This window comes from Cygnus olor, chromosome 2 (genome assembly GCF_009769625.2).
Source record: "Cygnus olor isolate bCygOlo1 chromosome 2, bCygOlo1.pri.v2, whole genome shotgun sequence".
Lineage (NCBI taxonomy): Eukaryota > Metazoa > Chordata > Aves > Anseriformes > Anatidae > Cygnus > Cygnus olor.
Window position 1 is genome coordinate 44,237,643 of NC_049170.1, and position 24,167 is coordinate 44,261,809.

General features: G+C 38.7%; 1 protein-coding gene across 1 annotated transcript; it reads right to left on the reverse strand.

The window, feature by feature from the left end:
• TCAIM (T cell activation inhibitor, mitochondrial) lies at nt 1-23,801 on the reverse strand. Its single transcript, XM_040548362.1, has 11 exons — nt 23,672-23,801; nt 22,181-22,252; nt 18,862-18,997; nt 18,179-18,332; nt 16,830-17,076; nt 15,490-15,612; nt 13,559-13,656; nt 11,360-11,451; nt 9,718-9,950; nt 6,557-6,688; nt 1-3,163 (listed from the first exon to the last, which is right to left on the reverse strand). The coding sequence occupies exons 2-11, from the start codon at nt 22,207-22,209 to the stop codon at nt 2,938-2,940; spliced, it is 1,470 nt and encodes a 489-aa protein (XP_040404296.1). The 5' UTR covers nt 22,210-22,252; nt 23,672-23,801; the 3' UTR covers nt 1-2,937.
• Nucleotides 23,802-24,167: the final 366 nt, after the last annotated feature.

Here is a 24,167-nt window from a genome sequence, read left to right on the forward strand (position 1 = left end):
TCTTTGATCACTGGGAAAGATTTTTACTTATCTTTCAAACGTTTATTGCAAATTTCTAAACAGGAGGAGGAAAACTCAAATTAAGCCAAACATTAATGACTAAAACAGCAAGACATCAACTCCACCTAATTTGATATTAGAATTTGTTTTTAAAACAAACACTTCTTGAAACTTCATACTAAGCATGTTTTCAGTTGTTGGTCACAGAGCAAGCAGGAATTCTGTACCAAAAAACACCACGGTAGATGTTAATACTCATTTAAAACTATCACAACAACGAGCTGATAGCATACAGTCTGTTGAGCAGAATGCAAGGTGTTCTGCCCCATTTAAAAGCAGGTCAAAGTTTCAAATTCCCATTTCCACTCTGCCATTGTGATGAAAGGCTTTCAGAATTCTAGCCCCCTTTTTCTCCCCCTCATTAAAATACTGTAACATAAAATATAATTCTGACAGATTTAAACCATACACAGCTACCTAAACGGACAGTTCTGTTACTTTCAGGACAGTGTTCAAAATAAATCAAACTTGTCAAAAATAAAATAATACCTATAACATGCACATTAAGTTCATTTTTTTCCCCACTGCTTTTCTACATATATTTAAGAAAAAAAGGTTGTGAGGACAGTACGTTTGTAAACTCAACTCAACCGTTCTGCAGTAAAATTGAACTACAGAAAGTGTGCTATAAAATAATTCAGCTAAGATACAGACCTTACAATGTTGAATTACTGAACTAGAAAGAATCTTAATTTTGCCGTTGCTCAATTTTTGAGCAGTTTTTAGAGATTTTAGCATGCAGCCCCCTTCTCTGGGAGGATAGCAGCAGAACTGTGACTGGCTTATTGCACAAACCCAAGAACTCAGCCAGGCAGTAAGCATCCAAGGAGCTGGCTGCCAGCCTTTTGGGGGCTGACATGTTTTGTCAGAGGATTTTAGCTACTTCCCTGCTAGAAGGAATGGTGAGACTCATGAGATCTACTCCAGACTGGAAGCGTCTAATTGCAATTATTTTCACTACTTCCACATTTAAACTCCATCATCCCATTCCCTCTCGCCTGTCCTTGCCTACTCCTATCACTGTGCCAGGCCGGAGTCCTGACAGACCCTTTAAACTCGCTGAAAGATCCCACATTATTTCATAAGGGCTCTTTACAGCTTACTTCTCCTTCCCCAGCCAGTTCTAGCTGCCTTCTTTAAGGCTCAAAGAGAAGGTCCCTAAGTCTAGTCCCTGCTTTTCTATGACATTAATGTCAGCCCTCACTCAATCCCTAGTGGGATTCCTGTCACAATCACATCAGGATCTTGATCAAGTCTACTAACCTTCCCTCATCAAACATTTTCTCTCTTCTACAGAGAAATTGGAGAGCTGCTTCCTGCCTGAATGCCTGTAAAGGGGCATTCAATTCAAGGGAGAAAAAGAAAATTGCTACGCAGCTTTTATTACCGAAGCCACCCTACTTTCAAAGAGCTACAGGGAGTATTGCGAGGCTACAGGTGACAGGACTGGCTCATTTGCTTAGTTCAACTGGGACACAAACATTATTGTCAATACTAGGTGGACAGAGGGGAAGTATCATGCAATAGAAATTAACTGTTTAGTCAGAAGAAACTATCAACTGAACTTTATAACCTATGCAGGAATTGCTAAAAATTTGGCTGAACTAAAAGCCCAAGAAACTTCAGTTCTGCCTCTCCATTTTAAAACAGACATATTTGAGATCACAGTGTTTTTTGTTGTTGTTGTTGTTGTTGTTGAAGTTTGCAACATCATAATTTGAAATTGAACCTTTCAGCTGAAAAACTGGAGAACCCCAATAATTTCCTTCCTCAATACAGATGTAAATATAAGGCAGGTAAACATCAGACAAATCCTTTTTTTTTTTTTTGCCAGTTGTTATAGGTGAAGTCCATAAACATTAAGCTGTTGGATTCTCCTCAAAGGATATTTTGCAAAGTAGCAACCCAGATACAAAATACATCTTGGCATGTATTACAATAAAAAAGTGTCGACAAATTCACACACTTTCATTTTGTTTAAGCAATAAAGTACCAGTAAAGACACACATTTGCTCTACAGAGCCTTACTGCAAGCTCCTTGCTCTCACTGAGAAGTACTTACACTTGCAGACAATCCCACTCAAATCAATGCTTCCTTTCCTTAGATGTCACATTAAACTACTCAGGCAGTAAGTGCCATGAATGGGATTTGCAATCTGTTAGTAGTGTACAGAAAGATAAGTCTTCACAAAATTTGAATTGTATTTGCTTCACAAATACAGGAAAACAAAAATAGAATGACATCTCCTCTACAGTAAGCGCAGACAGTACAACTGGTGTATTTTGAAATTCTAAGGCAACAATATTGGACCAGCATATGAAACTGTACTACAGAGACCAAGTTAACGTACTGCTTTCTTCTGCAGAGTAGAAGTACTTTTTTTTTTTTAATTCATTAAGAGGTAGCAATATGAAATGCCAATATTGCCACCAAATAACTTATATACTCAATTTCTGCATTGAAAAAAATCCATTAAGGTGATATGTAGTGTCTGGTTTGAGTAGTGTACTCTGTATTCAAGGAAGTCTGTCTGGCAATATTCGTGTGTATTAAAAACACACATGCACATTTTTGCAGACTTGCAATTTAATATCTTTTCACCGTTAACTACAAAAATGCAGTTTGACAACTGCTTTCATACACTGGGACTCCTACAGTAGTACAGAGAACATACAGATGCCTTACCTAGAACTTGCAATACTGCGCATTGTGCAAACTGTCTAGGACTCCAATCCTTTCTGAGCAGCAGTTAGACGAAAATTTGAGGGTTGAGCACAGATATCAAAATACAGATTTAAATAATTTACTCTTAAAAACATTCATATTTATAGCCTCTTACAGAAAATAAACAATTCATCTGATTATCAGATATGTCCTCAACTTTTCCAGTTCCAAGGTATACACAGGTCTCCATCCTGCAGTACAGAGTAGAAGTGTGAAATGCAAAGGTGCATGCCTTGTAGGTACGGTAACGATTCTTCCAGCAGACGCTTACAGCAATCTATCATCTGTGCACTGGAAACACTGGGTTCCTTATACAGCCGATCCAAAGAAAATTTTTCAGTGGAAGTACCAATTAGCTCTTTTTCTGTAATCATCATCCTAGCAAATGAAGACAACACACAGGGACAAAATTAGAACTTTCAAAAATCATTAACTTGAACCAAACTTTAAGTAACTACATTTACAGATTATACACATGTAAACAAAGGTAATGCTTCTTCATGTACAGGTATGGTACTGCTGTAATTTTTGTGCAGGTCAATACCCACATCTGCCTCAGAAGCTAAATTGCATATGCTTCCATGACCATGGGCAACAGCATGCCTACACACCTGAAAGCCCGCATCATTAATTTTTTCTGCTAACAAGGTAGTCATAAAAATACCAAAAGAAAAATTCTGTGAGGTCTATTTTTAATATAAGGCATGGAAGCACTCAAATAACCTCTAAAGTATGAAGTTGGCATGGAAGCACTCAAATAACCTCTAAAGTATGAAGTTTAAGAGTAAAACTATGTTAGTAACTACTCTGTCTTCTTAAGAACAGTACTCTGCATGCCATCAAATCTAATGGATGACAGGTACAGTCACTTGATGTGTATTAAATGTGTTAATAACTTACTAATTGTAGGAAGTATACAGAATATCAAATTCATAGCTTGCAGATGATTATTTCCATTCACTCCAAACAAAGAGTAGTAAGACAGATCATACAGCAAAATTCAAGCTCCTCAGAAGTAAAGTTAATTTGCAGAATTAATTAAGATCACTGAAACCGCGGATTGTATGATGCAGATTCAGATTGGATTCAGCAGGACTTACTAGCTCAGGCACTGTGCCACATTCGCATAGCTATACTTCTTTCAGAGCCAGCTTGGTTGTAAGAACAGCACCACTGCTGCCCTACAACTCGGACTCTGAGCTAACAGGCCTCTGTGCTGAACCTGGAAATGGAGAAGGACTGGAGAGTGTTGCTGCAGTTGTGCTGCACCTGGATCAGCTTGGGTACTGGCTAGGTCTGACAGTGCCAGCTGCAGAGGTGGGATGACTCTGTACCTGTTTGGTGAGGCTACATATTCCAGAAGGGATGAAGCTGGACACTACCACAAAAATGCAGATTTGACAGACCCGGAGCAAGCCTGCCCACTCCACTGAGCATATCTGCACCACTCTCCTGAGCATGTTCTCTAATACCTGTGAGCCAAGCTTTCCTGTTCTGCAAAACCCCAAGCTCCCTTGAAGGATATAAAGTCAGCTGCACGTAATGAGAACCACAGGCTTATTTTTAGTCACTTCCACAAGGAGGCTTATACCTCTACCACAATACGAAACAGATACTTTCTGAAAATGAGGAAGTGGATTCATACCAGAAGACTGACATTATCCACACAGGTAACACAATTTTGTAGAACAGCAATGTCCAAACTCTCCAGCACAACAGGTCATACAGAATTCCAGCTACACTATGCCATTTACTGCATGTAAAACAATCACCTGCATGTACAAAGTATATCCAGTACATCTCAAAATATTTTCCTTTATCTCAGATCCCCTTTACAACCACAGGATGCTAAGGAAAATCAGAAGTACAGAAAGGGTTCTGTTCAAGGAACCATTAAAAGGAAAAAGGAGTTTTCAACTTCAATAAAAGGACACTAACAGAGAAATATGACATATCCACACACAAAAAGAACAGGTGATAAATACAGAGTGACTGTTTTGTATTACCTACAGCATAAGAACAAGAATGCCAAATGAAATCATCAGGCCATGGTCTATAAAATAAAGAATACCTCTTCCCTCCTTCAATATACATGTGGTAAACCTAATTCAACTCTGCAATTTGCTGCCACAGGATATTTCGAAGCCACAAAGTGTAAGCTGGCTCAAAAAATAATTAGACAATTAAGAAGGGAATAAAAATCTAGTGAATGCTTTTAACATGAGATAACACTTCCAGCTTCAATTACTTAGTCAAGTACAGACTGTTAGAAACTGGAGAGGAGTACAGAGTAAAAAGAACACCATAATTTTGCCCCATTCACGTAGCCTTTCCATAAGCTAACAGATGAGGGGGTTTCAACAGACCTTTGATATGACCGAGTATAGCTGTTCTCAACTATTTCATACAAACCAGCAATCATCCAACACACAGAAGAGCTGAGATATTTAGCGTGCCTCTTACATTGTTACAACACAGCTGCTTATACTCTGAGGGGAGCCCCACAGTTCTTTCACTGTTAACCTAAAGATGTCATTATTCCTGGATGAGTGTCTTTATGATGTGGGGTAACATGAGGGTTTTGGGGGGGGTGAGTTACCAGATGCAAATGCGTACATTTGCTACAACATCCCTCCCAACCTCTACAGACAACATTTTTCCAGCTGTCACATACAGAAAGCTGGATAGAGAGCTATTCAACAGTTATCACTGGCAAAAATAACCAACCCTTCATAGCTGTGCTTGGATTATGGAAAAACTCCAAAGAACCTCCATGCTTTACCAAAGTCCTCCCAGATGAGTCCTCCCAAGGAACGAGATCTTAACAGAGCTAAAACCATAAAGCTTTCAGTAAGGCTTATGCCTAAAATAACCTTCATAAAACTAGCTGGATCTTATAGATCATAGATGTGCTCACAACAAAGTGTGAGGTTTCAACAATTCATTAAAAGCAGAAAGATAAGCTTGCAGTAATGACCTGTAAAAGGATAGTAACACCCAGTTATCCATCACAGTGTTTTATTCAAAATAAAATCGGTATCTCTACTTCACACTCTTCTTAATCCTCAAAGACACATAGAACATACAAGGTCAACAACAAAATTTACAAGTGTGCTGGATATTACATGTTATGGACTTATTAAGTGCTGGTACTGAGACTCACTGTAGTCACTCTCATCTCACAAGCATCTGTGAAAAAGTACCAAGGAGGTATTTTTTTCCATCATTCTATCTCTAGTTTTTCTCTTCCCCTTATTATGTGCTACCTAATCTTTTCCTCATCTAACTGACAAACAACTAGATATAATAACTCTCTAGTCAGTCTAAGCTGTTTTTAGTTTTATTTTATTGTTTTCTTGTTGCAATTTAAGTAACATTAGTAGAAGTATGTTGCTTTTCTTACTCTATAGAAAAGAGTAAGAGTTTTTCTTTGTTAAAAAAAAGAAAAACTCTTCTTTTGGGATGTCATTAAAAAATTGTCTTGTAGGCAAGGATCTGAATTTCTGAATAAAATTTCTGAACAAAGTACTATTTCTGAATAAAGTACAACTATTTCTACCAGCTGAAGGATGGGTATTTTCTGACAACTGTTTGTGTTCACAGAACACTTGAATTTTTAACTTAGTAAAGCAGGTAAGTAGAGTTTTACTTTAGAAACAGAAGTTGGTTTTCCACCAGAAGAGCACAAATACTTTCTTCAAAGTTCTACAGCAGCTACAAGTATACAAAGATTTTCATAAGCTAAATGTACCGAGTCATATAAACACTTACTCTTCCTTTCTTTTCAGGTTCTCTCTTGCTTCCTGTGCTTTGGCAACAATAAACCATTGAAGGGTTGCTGGATCACAGACTGTTGGGATAGTAAAATGTCCAAATTCATGTAAGCTTGGTGTATATCTATCACTGTAATGAAACATGATGGAAATAAAAACCAAGGTATTTTTTTGATATTAGTATTGACATGAATTACTTTCAGAATGAATTCTAACTATGAGTAAGAATATCACTAAATCACATTCAGAATAGCTGGTAAAAAATTAATCAAGTTTGGCTTATGAGAATATAGAAGCATCATACATCAACCTTTTCATTACTTTTCATAAGCAACTCAGTCAAAAAACATCAAAAAATATACACCAACACCTTTACATGTAACTATGTGTTGTTCTGACTGCACAAAACCTTTTATTGGTGGAATTACTCTTTATGTGAGAGGGCAACTGGAATGTATGGAGCTCTACCTCGGGGTGGATTACAAGTGAGTTGAGAGCTTGAAGGTAAGGATAAAAGGGCAGGCTAACATGGGTGACACTATTGTGGGTGTTTACTACAGGCCACATGATCAGGAAGTCACCAAGACTTCTACAGACAGCTGGAGATAGCCTCACAATCACAGGCTCTGGTTCTCCCGGGAGACTTCAACCACCCTGACATCTGCTGGAAAGACAACACAGCTAGGCACAAACAGTCCAGGAAGTTCCTTCAGAGCACTGATGTCAACTGATCTATGGGTGGTGGATGAGCCAACGATAGAAGTGTGCTGCTGCTCCTTGTAACTAACAAAAGACAAGTTGGAGACGTAAAGGCTGGTGGCAGCCTTGGCTGCAGTGGCCATCAGATGGGGGGAGTTCAGGATCCTGTGTGGAGGAAGCAAGACAAGAAGTAGGATTGCAACTCTGGACTTCAGGAGAGCAAACTTTGACCTCTTCAGGAACCTACTTGGAGGAATCCCACTGGTTAGGGCCCTAGAAGAAAGGCGGGTGCAAGAGAGCTGGTTAATATTCAAGTGTAACCTCCTCCATGCTCAAGATTGGTGTATCCCTATGAGTAAAAAGCCAAGCAAAGGGGGCAGGAGACCTGCATGGATGAGCAAGGAGCTCCTGGCAAAACTCAAACAGAAAAAGGAAGTACACAGTATGTGGTAAAAAGGGACAGGCCACTTGGGAGGAATATAGGAATGTTGTCAGTGTATGCAGGGATGCAATGAGGAAGGCTAAGGCCCATTTCATTTGGAATTAAATCTGGCAAGGGATGTCAAGAAGAAGGGCTTCTTCAAATACATCAGTAGCAAGAGGAAGACCAGGGAACCCTAGAGACAAGAAAGAAAGACTGTAGAAAGAAAGATTTTCCCTTAGTTGAGGAAGACGGCGTTAGAAATCATTTAGGCAAAACTGATACCCACAAATCCATAGGCCTGGATGGGATGCACCGATGAGTGCTGAGGGAGCTGGCTGATGTTATTGCGAGGCCACTCTCCATCATGTTTGAAAAGTAATGGAGAACAGGAGAGGTGCCTGGGGACTGGAAAAAAGCCAGTGTCGCTCCAGTCTTCAAAAAGTGCAAGGAGGATGACCCACGAAACTACAGGCCAGTCAGCCTCACCTCTATCCGTGGAAAGGTGATAGAACAGCTCATCCTGATGTCATCTCTAAGCATAGGGAAGAAAGATGGTGATCAGGATTAGTCAGCAGGGATTCATGAAAGGGGAAATCATGCTTAACCGACCTGATAGCCTTCTATGATAGAACGACTGGCTGGATAGATGAGGGGAAAGCAGGTGGATATTGTCTACCTTGACTTCAGCAAGGCTTTTGACATGGTCTTCCACAACATCCTCATAGGTAAGCTCACAAAGCATGGGTTAGATGAGTGGACAAGTGAGGTGGATGAACTTGCTGGATGGCAGAGCTCAGAGGGTTGTGACCAGTGGCATGGAGTCTAGGGGAGGCCAGTAGCTACTGGTACCAGTCTTGTTCAACTTATTTATCAGTGACCTGGATGAAGGGACAGAGTGCGGTCTCAGCAAGTTTGTTGACACAAAACTGGGAGGAGTGGCTGATACACCAGAGGGCCGTGCTGCCATTCAGAGGTACCTGGACAGGCTGTAGACTTGGGTGGAGAGCAACCTCATGAAGTTCAACAAAGGCAAGTGCAGGGTCCTGCACCCAGGGAGGAATAACCCCATGCAGCAGTGCGGGCTGGGTTGAACCTGCTGGAAAACAGCTCTGTGGAGAAGGACATGGGAGTCCTGGTGGACGACAAGTTAACCGTGAGCGCCAGCAATGAGCCCTTGTGGCCAGGAAGGCCAATGGTATCCTTGGGTGCATTAGGAAGAGTGTTGCCAGCAGGTTGAGAGGTGATCCTCCACTCTACTTAGCCCTTGGTGAGGTCACACCTGGAGTACTGTGTCCAGTTCTGGTCTCCCCAGAACAAGAGAAACATGGAGCTCCTGGAGACAGAACAGCAGAGGGCTACGAAGATGATCAACAGACTGGAGCACCTGTCATATGAGAAGAGGCTAAGAGAGATGGGCCTGCTCATCCTGGAGAAAAAGAAGTCTGAGAAGAGATCTTATAAATATAAATATCTTAAGGAAGGGTATCAAGATGATGGGGGTCATATTCTTTGCAGTGGTGACCAGTGACAAGACGAGAAGCAAGAAGCACAAACTGAAACACAGGAAGTTCCAACTGAATATAAAGAAAAACTTTACTGTGAGGGTGATAGAACACCGGAACAGGTTGCTCAGAGAGGTTGTGGAGTCTCCTTCTCTGGAGATATTTAAAACCTATCTGGATGCGAATCTGGTGCAATGTGCTCTAGATGACCCTGCTTGAGCAGGGGGGTTGGACTAGATCTCCAGTGATCACTTCTAACCTCAACCATTCTGTCATTTAAACCAGCACAACACTGTAAGATAAAAACTCTAATTTTGATTCTTAAGTTGATTAAAACATGCAGAATGTCTTTCAGTCTAACTCCTTCTGAACCCAGAAAAAGGCACACAAAACCATGAGAAATAAAAAGACTGACATCATGAAAATCTGAAATTTAGTTTTCTTCTTAGTGAAAGCAATAATCAGTTTAACAACAACAAAAAAAACAAACAGTAAAAGCTCTAGAAGGAAGAAATCTTCCCTATAAATACCTACCTTTCTAGAATCATTTGCAAGCCTCGCAGACTGTGAGGATGAAAACGTAACCTACTGTCAAGTAATTTATTATAGAAAGAGTCCAGCGTCTCGTAGTATTCTTCTAGAGTCAACAGGGGTTGCAGCTCTTCTATGTATATAACTTGTATGCCTCCCAGAAGTTGGCTTATCCGATCTTCCAAAAACAGCAGCCTTTTCTGAAGTTTATAGTAATTTGGCAGTCTTTCAAAAATCTGTACAGGCACACACACAAACAAACATTTCCTACATTACACAGCACATTACAACTGTAAGAATGAAAAAATTAACAAGAAACTATAAAAGGAGACACTGAACAGTGCAAACATATGACCCAAGGGAAAAATTAATCAAAGAATATAAGAAATCAGAAATATCACATATATACATTTTGGTACAAGATATAATGGAAAAGGTTTGTAAGTATTTTCAATATTTATGCTATAAAGGCACCAAAGGCCATAAAAAGATAGATGGATGTCCTTTATCTCTCTATCTATGGAAATTGATACTCCCAGATCCCTAAACAACTATAATTTAAGGCCTATGTAAAATGTTTATTACCACAGTTACAGTGGTAGAGGTATTCTACATACTGTCAACAAGAGTGGTTTTGACAGACTAATTTATATCAGTTCTAAAAAAAAGGCAGAGTCTCTGTTGCAGGAACAAGCACTTTCTAAGGATTTGGTTGATAACATAGTTTGTCTGGAGTCTGAAGAGAGGGGAGGGAAGGATGAGGCCTCTGATTTACAAATCTACACCAGAAAAGATTAAGAAATGTTCAGAATTGTGAGTCAAGACACAGAAGGTAGGTGACAGGGTGAAGGCTGGAACAGGGAAGAAAGTGAAAAAGGGAAGTCCGTAGTAATCACTTCCTACCACCTACCCAATTATTACTAGAATGCAGCTTTTCATATAAAAAAATACTACCACTTGTGAAATTGTTCCAATCTCTCTAGAAATGACAGAGTAGTAGAATCCAAGTAGCTTTTGGCATAACTCCATTGGCTCAGCATTTGCAGTTGTACGGAAAAACTGCAAAAATACTCTAGTTATCATTATCTATGATAAACCATTTTACGGACTGACATGGACACTATTCTATTACTTCCTTTTTTTTAATAATTCCTAAATAAAGCACTAGAACCTAGGAATGCTTCCTAAAATGGGTTAGAATGCAACATAAGTTTCTACTCTCTAAAAAACAAGTAGCTAACCAGTCGCATGAAGATCTTCATCAACTTTTTCTGTGTATCATTTAATCTTCAGTGCACTTTAAAATAAAAAGCGCTTGTTTTCAGGTTTGAATACAGACCTCTTTGACTTCCAAAGCAAATACCATCACCACGTTTGTTTTGCATAACAAATTAGTTTGATTTACATCTAATCAGGAATACGACTGGTTTGTTAGCAGGAGCAGCAGTAAAGATCTGACAGAGATTGTTAGTAAGAACACATCACAGGATTATGTTTGGGATGCAATATACACAGTTATGCTAAACATAGCAGCTGCATTATTTCCTTTAGATTACTCATCAGTGATCTGCAACAATTAATATTTTGGTTACAGTTTAAAAAAAGGATGTCATAGCAGACAGTATCACTTGCTTTGAAATCTTACTTTGGTCCAGTGATGGTGAACATCCATGGTCCCCAGCATTATGTGGCCTGCCGCACTCATACCTGAACGGTCTGTGAATACCACTGTGCGCCCTGAAGAGCGAAGAAAGCTCTTTATTAAGTTTGGTTATTGTAATTATTCCCACAATTATTTAAGGTTTAGCCATATATGTCATAAGCAATGCATTTTCACTGCACAAAAATAAACAGGTGCTTTCCTTCTGCTCAAAATCTAAAAAAGTGATTCTTGAATACTCTGCTTCCAGAATTTTTCCATACCAACCTCAACTAGCTTTTATTTTCTCCCAATTTAAACAGATAGATTTGATAGATTTTTAGTTAACCAGACTTTTTCTTACAAAGACAGTTCTTAAAAAAAGAAAATTGCAGCAGACAGCATCTTCAAAGAACCTGCACAAATAATATATACCCAAAGAAATATATGCTGTATACTTAAAGTATGTTGAAAAGGTTGGTCGAAGAACTATTAGCACAACCATTCAACACTATTTCCACAAAGCTGTCTACAGCATTCAAGCCATCAGGAATGCCTTCATATTAGGTTTTTTATTGGTTTGCTTTTAAGAAAGAATAAAAGCAACATAAAAGTCTAATGCTATTTTTAAGTGTGGCACAAAGATTCTCAAGTATTCTTGAGGGTAACAGCACAGGCAACTATTTATCAAAATAAGCTTCCAACAAAAGTCTTCAGTGTGATGTATTAGTCTACAAGATAAGGCTTAAATAGAAGATCTGGAATGTACCAGACACCAAACCTAAAGAGTGCAAAAACCAAAACCAAATAAAACCACTTAACTTCACTGCAGTAAAACAACAGATGACAATTTCTATGTTATGCAGCATTAACATTACATGGTTGGAAATGTCTAAAAGCACTAAATAAAATGCTGCATGCTGAACAAGCCGTAAGTTAAAGTAATGCTACCAGTAACTCCATAATAACTAATTCTTGAGATCAAAAGGGCAGGTGTTGTCTTTGTAAGGAATCATACTGGATAACTGTAAAAAGGGAGCATCATTCCATCTTTGATGTTAAGCTCCGTAAGAACTACAAGGATGAGATTGAAATAATTAGGAATCTCTAAGACAGGAAAAATCAGACAAAGAATAGAACATAATGGCTTCCAATTATGAGACCAGTTATTACTCTTCAAGAGTCTAGATGGAAAAGGCAGCTAATTATGTTGAAAACGTACCTAGGGGAAGAAAAAAAGCTTCTCTTGAACCCACCTCTCTACCTCAGCATACAGACACTTGAACGTGCTCTCAGCAATCGTGTTTCCAAAATACTTAAGAGCGAGCAACACTGACTTCAAGACACCTAGTCCATCCTCTTACCCCAAGGCAAGACCAACTGTACTTTTAGGTACTCGCTATTATTTGTCCAGTATATTATTAAAAACATTCGAAAATGGAGACTACAACAGGGTCACAGGACAGACCTCTCTAGCATTTTACATCTTTACCATGCTTAGGTAAAGAAACTAATTTGAAATTTGATACAGTTTATACTTATTGTCCTACTCACTCTGTCTTTTGACAAAGGATTAAGCGAACCCTCAAATGAAAGCCACTCAAAACTGAGTATCTGGAAACAGGCAAAAAATGTGGAGTTACAATTATAGCAAACAGCTACTGCCAAGGCCAAACAGCTGTAACAGAATAACAGTATGTCAGATTTACAGAATATTTTATTTTTTTCTGAGAAGAGACTTAATTGTGAGTGTTTTATGGAACACGCATGATCAGAGAAGCTAATATGATTTTAAAGGGATTCTATTAAGCACTCCTTATATTGAATGTTTAGAGAACCACTAGCATTTTTGTCTTGAATTTACTATGAGTAACAACCTGTTGCTACTCACTATCTTTTCAAAGACACAGTCTGGATTTTTTGCATTTGTTTTTAGTACTTAGTCTTGTGCCTTCACCTCACTCCTCTTGCATTTATCAATTAAAAAAGCAGAGTGTAGAGAATACACTGTAAGGAAGGGTCACTAAAAACAGACAGTAGCTTAAAATGTAAATTCTCACCAGCTTTTTAGTAAGCTTGCAAGTTTTTTTGCAGTTATCAGAAGCACTCATGAAAAATACTACAGCTCCCTTTTCACAGAAGAGTCATGCTAACCTTTGAATCAATACTCTATTAGGATACATGAAACAAGTAGTGGAAATATACCTTTAACATTCTTTAATACTTCAGGTCTCTGTTGGACTAATCGACCTAGACTGTGCAGTTGGCTACAGCGATGAGCAATACCCCAACTTCTCTGCCACCTGGATTAAAACACAAATGAGAGCATTTCATTTTCAACTTTATAAAAAAAGAAACACAAAACAACAACACACAAGCTGAGATACAGACAAGAACCTTATAACTCAAATGACTCAAAGTAACACTTCTTCGACAGTAATAAAAGCAAAGACCTATCGAAAAGCTGTCCATGTCATGCTATTTGAAGAGATAAAAGTCTAAATAAAATTTCACAATCTCTCTTGAAATAAGTGCCAAGAACAATATGGGATAAAAACAGATAAGAGTAAACTTGTCTAAGAAAAATAAATATAAAAGCTGGTGGACAGAACAGAATTTGAAAATTAAACCTCTTGCCCAATAAGAAGGGGGTTAGTAAGCAAATAGCAAGCAACATACTAGCCAGGATTTGGTTCACTCATGTGGCATGCAGTTTCTGTTTGCACACTGTGTAATGTTTGTCTAGAGCAGCAAATATTGTATATAAAGGAAGCTGTCTTTTAAGTTCCTAGCTCAAAGTATCATGATTCTAGCCGTAAGTTGCCTTTTTTTAAAACAAACATATTTTAGAGTGGAGTAAGTTTTGTTTCTATAATATCATCTTTGTTAAACCACTCAGTAGCCAGGTGTTACATTAGTGACTTTAATAAATGTAGTTTTGATTTGACTTAAAAACATAGTTTTGATTTTGAATTTTGATTTTTTTGATCAGGAAGAAGAGACAAGCTACTAATTCAATTTCAAAAAGTGTTTAAATTAAAAAGTTGTCAGTATATCAAAAAACGATGTTTTTCATCTTTGGAAAAATTGCTGGCTGATATTGAACTGTCTCAAAATGTGAAAGTGGCATTCCAGTATTGTGCTGTGCCTGGCTGGGATGGATTTCCTTATCTTCATAGCAGCCCTGCGCTTTGGATTTTTGACTAAGACCAAGGACAACACGCTGATGTTTTGGCTATTGCTGTGTAGTGCTGGCGCAGCGCTGAGGTTCTTTTTCTTCCACTCTGCCCCTGTCGGGGAGCAGACTGGGGGTGGGCAAGACACTGGGAGGAAACAGCCAGGACAGATGACTCCAAATGAGCAGAGGGACATGGCCATTTCTGGTTATGGCATTTGTCTTCCCAAGCAACCATTATGAGTGCTGAGGTTTGCGCTCCAGGAAGCGGCTAAACACCTGTCCGTCAATGGGAAGTAGTGAATTAATTCCTCATTTTGCCTTGCTTGCACACACAGTTTTGCTAAACTTTTATCTTGATCCATAGATCTCACTTTTCCTCTTCTTATTCTCTTCCTCCAATCCCACTGGTTGTCTATGAGTGAGCAGCCGCCTGCATGCTTAGCTTATTTACTGTTACCCAACAATACCATTTTGGCTTTCAGTAGCACCAGACAAAGATATAAGATAGAATCTGTAAGCCACCTTTTTATCTCCATCTGTCCTAAACTTACACATGGAATAAAGCTAACAATCTCATTCAACCTCTGAACACCGGCATTAGGCTGGAGGATCACAAATAGTAGCTTCCTATTAATACATTTATTTTTCAGATTCCTGATACTTGAATTCTTTTCTAAACGATGGAAGGCTAATATAACTCCTGGAAGGTGCGTAACTCCTCAAAACATAGCAAACCTATGTATTTAGTTACAAATGTTAGGTCTTTTGGAGCAGATTTTAACAAGGAACTTTTGTCCTGCTACAATTCTTCTGGAGAAATCTTATTCAATGCAATAACAGTATCATACATGAAATACAGCTGCTTTGCCAGAATAGGCCTTTAAAACTCATGGCATGGTATTACACAATGCCTTGGTTTGGCTGTCTTAATACAAGTCCAACTGAGGTAATTTATTACCTGATATCTGAGAGCTGGAGTTGATAAGAAAGTTCAAATTTTAAACGTTCAAGTTCTTTTCTAAGTGGCAAACTCTTCTTTAGCTTTTCAACTGCACTTGCTTCATTATCATCTAGCCAGGATCTAAAAAAAAAAGAGAGGAAAAAAGTAGAATGTTGAATTTTCTCTCTCATGCAAACAGTACATCTAACTGAATTCTTACTGCTAACATTGATGTTTTATTTCAAGTTACAAGGTAAAGAGATTTTTTTCTTTTTTAAAGTAGAGGTCAGAAACTGAAACCACTAACTGCTTCCCATTAAAATATTTACAAAGGTAAACCTGGTGCTCTCTGTCTTCAGGGGGACTAGGCAATCAGATTGAATGGAAAGACTTTGACGTTACAACTATAAAACTTTGAGAGGCGTGAAAGGTGTAGAGCAGCAGATTAATGCTATTTATTTAGGGGAGCTGCTTCAGACGTCAGTGCTTTAATGAAAGAAGTTCCCAATCATCTGTCTTTAATAAATAAATTATCCTAACAGACTGTCAAATAAAAGAGGTGGTACTAAAGGGCCAAGTTACACAACTCTTACAGAGCTGGAATGAGCACAGATTATACAGGTCAAAGTTTTACCGTTTTGTCAGTAATCACAACCCTGGAAACATGACTTATGGAGCACATCTAAGGCCTTGAATAAACAGTTCATTCTATTTTTAGGAGAAAGCTACTCTTTAAGGGATTTAGCCTTGGCTGATAGCATGAGCTTATTCTCACACACTCGTTTTTACAAACGAATACTTCAATTCTTACAAAGTATTCTAAGGGAACAAAGCAAACAAAAAAGGAGCCCAGCACCAAACGGCTAGGTATTAAAACCAGACTGTTAATAGATAACTGTTCGTGTCATTTCTTGTCAATGTGTAAAAATAAGTAGAAATGTTGTCTACTTGCTAAATCCCAGTTAAATGTTTTACTGTAGTATGTAGTATAGTGATTTTTTTTGTGAAATGCTAGGTAAGATAACGGGTTATTTTTTGTTCAGAAGATACTACCACCATAATGCTGCGTTTATTTCAAATGACAGAAGAGTCTTGTTATAAAAAAAAGTTTTTGATATGCTAATTTTAACCCTTCCCCCAAAAGGAGCACATACAAATACAGCTTATAAACAACCAACTTCTAAATCATAACACGCTACATATAACACAAGTTTAGTATTTATAATTGATGGTACCCTTAGAAGCACAATGCTATGCCACCTGGCAACTTAAAACATTCTGACCTTAATTTTCATGTATTACCTTTCTTCATGTATTGTTAGGTTACAAAAATAAAATCAAATACAAGCCTTACATACGTTAAAGTAGTTTCCACTCTTTGGGCTTGTTCTAGGTCTTCCTCAGGATCCTTGAATCCAGTAAATGAATAGTAAGTTTTATCCCATTTGATCGGTCTGTTCTGTGTGCTTTTTGCTTCCTTGTGGGGCTGAGAGTTCACATTCAAACTCTGAATATGCTCCGTAGATAAACTGCAGGAATTGAGAATATCTAATACTGTGCTCAGGAGATCCCTAGTGTGTAGTGTAAAACTGACAGCTCGAAACCCTACAAAATACAATTAGCATTATTTAATTAAATTACTTTAACTGCATTCACATTTCTCTCATCTTAAAAGAGCTAAAATGAGGATGTGCATAGGCAGAAATTATTGTGACATTGTTTTTTTCAATATTCACTGCAAAATTCAAAGCAATTTAACCTTTACAATTGACTGTTTTGAAAACTATAAACATTTTAAAGTATGTGAATCATTGGACAAATCAGAAACCTAGCCGCTGATGCAGCAAAATCCAAGAAAATATTATTTTGCTTTAGCAGTGGCAGTCCAACAAAGAATTCGTATTATTACTGATCATCAATTTGCATGGAATTTGCACTTACACACTGGCTAAAACTAAGGTCCAGTAGTTAAATGAGAAAGCAAGCCAGTACTGGAGTCAAAAGCAGAATGCTGCTGACAGTTCAACTGGCATGAATAGACTGGACATAGTGCTACTATTTTCTTGAAACACAGTATGATTTTGTTTTCTGGCACTAGGGTACCTCACAATTTGCTCAAGTTCTTTGACTAGCAGAATACAGAACATAAAACTCATCTGTTAGATAAGGCCTTCTGACTCATCAGAGACAAATACGTAAAACAAAATTAATCAAAACCTATATTCCAAATTTGGCAATATTGACTGTAGTCTCAAAGCTAAGAGAACACGTGGTAAATTAAAGCTTCAGATATTACATACGGCATCTGCTTTCAGAAGAAATTCTTGCGGATCCTACAGGCACCCTGATATTGAGTACTACATATTGTCTGCAAAACAAGGACCCTGTTGTCGTTCGAGTTAAACATAAATAACGTATTTAAAGCACAACAATTATCACTTACATCAAAGTCCGCTTTTTTATTTCATCATACTGTAATTTGACCTCAACCTCAAATTCTCATTCTTTCAATACTTTTAAAAGTTCAAGATGTTTAATTATTTAAGATGGTCTTAACTGGTCTGATCTAATACATATTTTCATGGTTTGACAGTATTTTATTCAGTTGGAAAGTCATCATGACTGCACAAGGCATCAAAGACTGCACAATGGTCTTTCTTAAAGAATTTTAATACAGTAAGATACATTCTGCATGATATAAAAGCACCTGAAGTACTGAAGGATTCTTGAACATTAGAAGAGTTTGGTTCTCTTTCTCTTACATAAAAAGTAAGCTGAGTTGGCTTAAAAGAGCGAAATCCTGGTTTCTGTAGATTCTCCAAGTAGCCATTTAACCTCTTCAGAGAGTTTTCATTTACTTCCTGTTAAAAAATTAACAGATTTGGCCAGTTCTCATCTAAACCTTTTTAATCTCAAATGCAAAATTAGTGGTTTTTTTTAAACAATCTGCCAGCTGCTCTGAACGACACAGTTCATATTCTCAGCATAAATGAATAATTACCTTGCATGAATACACTGTATGATGTACATACTTGTACATTCCTGTAACAGATGCCCCAACCCCATTTTTAGGGCTTTCAGAAAAAGGGCTTAAGAAAATAATCCATTGATTTCAAATATGATGCACAGCATTTCAAGCAATATCATACGTTAAATTGGAAAGATTCCATATTTTCTTTACAAAAATTAAACAGAAAATATGACTAATAAAAAAATGTTTAAGGACCTATCCTTGCTAAAAATAAATTAAGCAGTGCATCTTTTTTTTCTTTTGTAACTGCATTCAGTTATAATGCTACCCCACCCCCACCCCGAAAGCAAGGAAAACAGAACGCTTCCAGCCTTGATGTATGCCACATTTACAAAGAAATCCCATTGTAAGATTTTTACCCTTTCTTTGGGATGCTGGCCAAAGAAATCTGGATGCACAGCAAAATAGAAAGGTCTGAGAGCATTGATGGCATCAGCTCCTGACAACGTTCTTGACTGAATAATGCATTGTAGCAATATCTTCTCCAGACATAACCTAACAAAATAATAAAATGTTTATGTATGATGCAACCAATCAAGTGACAAACTGATATAAATTATATTAGAATGTGACAGAATGGAGTAAACATTCTCAATTGCAAGTATAATCATTTAAAAGTGTTATTAGAAGTCTGAGTGCTGTTTTTTTTTTCCCCTTGGGACTCACAAAACTGCATTTATACAGAGCAAACCTAACAGGTTCCAGACATGGTGGATGCTAATGGCTGATTAAAGACATTTAAGTACAATAACATTTTCCTCTAAAGTAGGCTCAAATGATAATTTCCCAGTCAAGTATTTAGAATGAAAAAGACTGGCTTTAGTGGCATTTTTTGCAGCTGTTCCTGAAGCTGTTCCTAAAAACCAACCCTTACATACTTTTGAACCTCCAAGTTAAAAACCCAGCCCCCCTTTTTTTTCAAGCAGTGCCAAAGAGTATTACATTTTTCCCAGAAATAATAACCACAATTCAACCAAAAAGTTCTGCATTTGTTCGAGGGTCACAGTCATGTCAATTTTGAAAGATTCAATCTAATTTCCCAAACATACTCCTTTATAGAAGACGTCTAGTAAGATGACAGTACTTTTTTGTCCTTTGATCTTCACTGAAAGAGAAGGACAAAAACGAATTTCAGTGGTAGGAAAAGAAGAGTGTTTCAAGTAAGACCAGAAAGAAAAGTCAAATTAAAGTTCTAGGAAGCAGAGAAAGTGCAAAAGATTGAATACCTCCAATTATGCATAAATTAAACAACAGTTCTGCAAACAGCACATTTGTGTAACAGAAGACTGAAATGGAAGAAAAAAAGTTCTGAATTAAAGACCACCACCATTTCCTGCCGTAGCTTAAAGTTGATATTCAAGTCAGCATACATTACAGTGTATCTAAAAATGGCAAGAAGAGGAAAAGTGTGAATATTGAATGATTTATTTCTCCTTTACCTGAATTCACAGGCTAAAAAAATCAACTGACCAATCATTTAATCTGTGATTAACATTAATTTTATTTTGCAACTCAGAAAGGTAGGGATTCTGCTCTCTTAAGCAATATAATACTGTTTCACTCCTCACACTAACATTCATTCAAACTGCAGGCAGTAAGCAATATACGGAAGGTAAGAAACAAAGCTGCTTCCAATTCACACAAAAAACCCCAACTATATTAGTAATAGTAAGCAAGACTGTTTGCACAGAGAGCTATTTGCTCAGCATCCTATACCAAAAAATCATCCTTGGACACAGAAACATGTGAGACTGTTTCTGACTGCTCTCATTAATTAAAACCCACACCCCAAAAGCCCTAAGTCTGTGCTCAGATGGTATTTCTCATACTGGCAAATGAAAACAGCCGAGTTGCTAAGCTGATGCTATGACCCTTACTTTACCTTTCTTCTGTCAACCTTTCCAGCTCTTCAATTAGAAACATAAAAGCAGTTAAAGCTAATGGTTTCTGCCTCTAAAAGGAAGGCAAATATTGAATTAGCAGGTCTTAAAAGTCAGCTTGCTGAAAACAGGAAAAGTGTGTGTAGAGAAGTGGGAAGGAAAACCTGTAATGTAAGAAGAGTGATGAAATTTCCAACTGCTATGACTAAAGATAATTTTTGTGAGTGCAATTTAAATGGAAGACAAAAGTCTGTCATTTATTACTGGCAAACATTTCTACCTCCTTGCTGGACACGTCTGAGGAAGGCTCTAAGACTAGTCATCGCTATAGCTCATGATCCTACTCAAAATAGCAGGAGATGGTGAAGCACTATGGCAATATCATGTTTTTATGGAGAGTGAAAGCTCTCAATAACAAGAACGTGCCAGATGTGCTCAGTGACAGAAGAAAAAACCTCTGCCTGCCCTGGCAAGAAAGGAAACAAAGCACACCAGATGGAAAGTCCACTTGGTCATATGCTTTATTATTTTGAACGCAGAAAGACAAATACAACTGTTTTGCTGAGAAAAAAAAAAGTTTTCTTCATATTTGTCTTCTGTAGCAAGTGGACGCAACAGCGAAAAAAATTATTTCCAGCAACAACAACAAAAAAGTAAATTCAACCAGTTACCTATCTGATGGCAGCTTTTGATTAACAGCCACGTAAGAAACCCACATCCTACTAGGCCCGGCTGCTGGGAAGAAAGAAGCAAGGGGTTCAGTTCTCTCTTCACCTTGTTTGTACACTATATCCCACGTTTACCCTCCAGCTACATTGCATGCTGCTTCCAGTAGTTTGGGGAAAAGTTCCAACGCACCTGGAAATTATTAATCATTTCCATCTGCTATTCTACAAGAAAAATGTCCAAGTATGGACACCTTCGGTGCACTTGTTTTGTATCTAAACAACTCTGTCATGCTAGTATGAAGGCTCAGGATGCCAGCCAAAAGTCTATTTTGAACTTGCTTAAAAGAGAAACGCTCAAAGGCCAAAATTAGTCTGCGTGACTGAAGGAAGAATTCATTCACCGAAAATGAAAGACAGAACTCTGAGGCATCTTTCAAGTGAAGTGACAAAATATACGAATTGAAATGAAATTAGGGAGAGAAAATGCAAGGAAGATGCTTATGGCTTCTTTCAGAAGGGGCAACAGATTGTTCCGAGAGCTTCATGCTGATTTGAAGAGCAGAGAAAGGCTTCATGTTAAAATCAAGGTCATAACCACTTCGAGGGCAGCCGTCTCCACTCCATGAAAGATGTGAAACACAATCTCTCTTAGAATATATTATGCAATCGTACTCTAGGGCAGATTTAATTTATTGATTAATTCCCTTCAGCTTTCTTTTTACTTTTTCTTTACATCTCCCTGAAGTTTAACTTTTTGCACTGAAAAGCTCTGTTAAATTAAGCTCACTACTACAGATATATTCGCTCATTTTTAAACACTGAGCTTTAATAACTCAGTAATACAGTAACATATTGGATATCGTATTCAGGTTTAGAATACCACTTTCTCATAATTAAGCTATTTTCAAGGCCCTGCTTTGTTTAGAGACTTTTTAGCATCTTGCTTGAGGACAAGCATATAGCTTTTGGGGATTTTCAACTCTGGATGCTCTGTTGATAGCTTCAAGCTGTACAGATGAAAAAGCCAAAGAAATAAGGATTAAACAAAAAATACCTCATCAATGTTACATACATGCAAGTCATAAGCAAACTTTTAAACACATGCTAATTAAGTCAGCAACATGCCTTACCTTCTCACGACTCTCAAGCAGCAAAACATTTCAACGACTCAATGCTCAAGAAAGCTTTTGGCCATCCATTCACTTAAAAAAATAAGAGAAAAAAACTGTTTAGTAGTGGAGATGAGTATATACCAGTATTTCTCTAACTCTTGGGTGATAACTTTTAAAGTCAGAATAGCAATACAAAATTGAGAAGTCACACAAAAAAAGTTTCACAGAGAACAGTTTCCTGTTTTCTCTGCAAACAGACTGCAAGGAGTCTAACAAACATCAAGGGTTTCTACTATGTTTTGATTAGAAGATGAGTATTTAAAGATGTTCTAGTTAGGGGAAAAAAAAAACAGAAAAAAATCTGTATTGGAAGTGTATCCCATTTCTTCTGATGTTCAGTTTTTGACATAAGTATGGGAAATAAAAAAAAAATAAAGCTTTTCAAGCATTAGCACACACCAATTAATAGAATTCCAGGTTATTTTTCACTCCCCTAAGACCAAAACTTTCAAACAAGTGATAGTATTTTAAAACTTATATGCCAAGTATTTTATTGGACCATGACATGAAACCAAAGGGAAGGACTGTTATGCAATAACGCCTGTTAGTCTTTTGGAAAGTTTGCTGGCATTCACAATAATTAATCAGCATTTTCTACCAGAGAGAAGAGTTATTTCTGGACTACGCATCTGTAAACTGAGCGTTTTCAAACAGGAGATAAAACACTTAGCACGTCAGACTGCAGCCACGCACCTAATTACTGGGGATCACGAGGGAAGATCTATATGGGCAATGTTTCCTCGTATGTTTTCGGTGCACTTTTAAAAATACTTTATTTAAAAGACTTGGTTTTTACATTTTCCAGAATAGCGAGCACCCCAAGTGTGTTAGTTTGAATCACCTGGGGTGAGCCATTACCAGACAGACACCGCCCTAGTTTCCAACAGGGCGTGAAAGTTACTTTGACTATTTTGCAAAACAGCTGAAGTTTGAGAAGTGCATCTTACTGAGATAAATATAGTTTATTAAGAGTATATTATCACATGCAGGTAGAGGCAAAATATGTTGAGCTAAAATTTCTCCAGTTTTTAAATTGCCTCCTGATTTTCAACCAGGTGAGCGAGACAACGGTCCTTTCATTTTTTAGTGTCCGTACCAATGGTATTAAGTGGGAACCTGCCCCAGGTGCACTAGCAGGCTCTCTGGTGCTGGGACAACTTTCTCCCTGTAAGTTTAGCTCCAGTTATTTGGACAGGGGATGGAAAAACCCCAGAACCTCCCTAATCTGCGGCGACACTTTATATAACCAGACAAAAGCATCATTGTTTCTCGCTTCAAACGCTCCAGTAACTGCACACAAGTCGTTCCGGTCCTCGTTAAAGCCTCAGGCTCCTGAGGGAGCTTCAGCCGCAGGACACCTCAGAAGCACGGAGCCCCCCACGCCACGCCGCAGCCCCCCGAGCAGGACGCCGGGGGGTCGCCGCCGCCACCCCCCGTGTGGGGACTTACCTGCGCCTGGCTCCTCGGGCAGCCTGCGGAGAGCCGGCAACGAGCAGGGGGCGAGGCGGCCCGGCTGCCGCTGCCCGCCCAGCCCCGGCCCTGCCCGCCCGGCCCGGCCGCTCGGCGCCCCCCTCTCCTGCCCCTGCCCACCCGCCGCCCGCCGGGGCCCGGCCCCCATCGCCCGGCGCAGCCCCGACCCCGGAAACGGCGCCAGGGGGCGGGGCCCGGCGACCGCCCAGGGGGTTCCCGCTGAGGGCGGGAGCAGCGCATGCGCAGCGCGGCCGCTCTGAGGGGCGGCGATGGCTGCCCCGCCCCGGCGGGGGGCAAGGGGGCCTGAGGTGCGCGGGGGAAACGCCTCGTTTCGGCTGTTGGTTTTGAGTAAACGCACTGGAAACAAATAAAACAAGCGTTTTTCTTTCAGAAAACTGGAATGGTGTGAAATTTGGGGGTGGCGTTGGATGCTTTTACACAACAAGTTGGGACCAGGTGGAACCCACGCAAGGGT

Bases quoted from the DNA above. Each gene is read 5' to 3' on its own strand.
- TCAIM (XM_040548362.1), bottom strand. From the start codon at position 22,209: ATGTTTTGCTGCTTGAGAGTCGTGAGAAG. The intron at 18,333-18,861 runs GTAAAAATCTTA...ATTTTTTAACAG, and splicing joins GCCAGCATCCCAAAGAAAGG to GAAGTAAATGAAAACTCTCT. The intron at 6,689-9,717 runs GTAGGTATTTAT...GTTTCATTACAG, and splicing joins TTGCAAATGATTCTAGAAAG to TGATAGATATACACCAAGCT.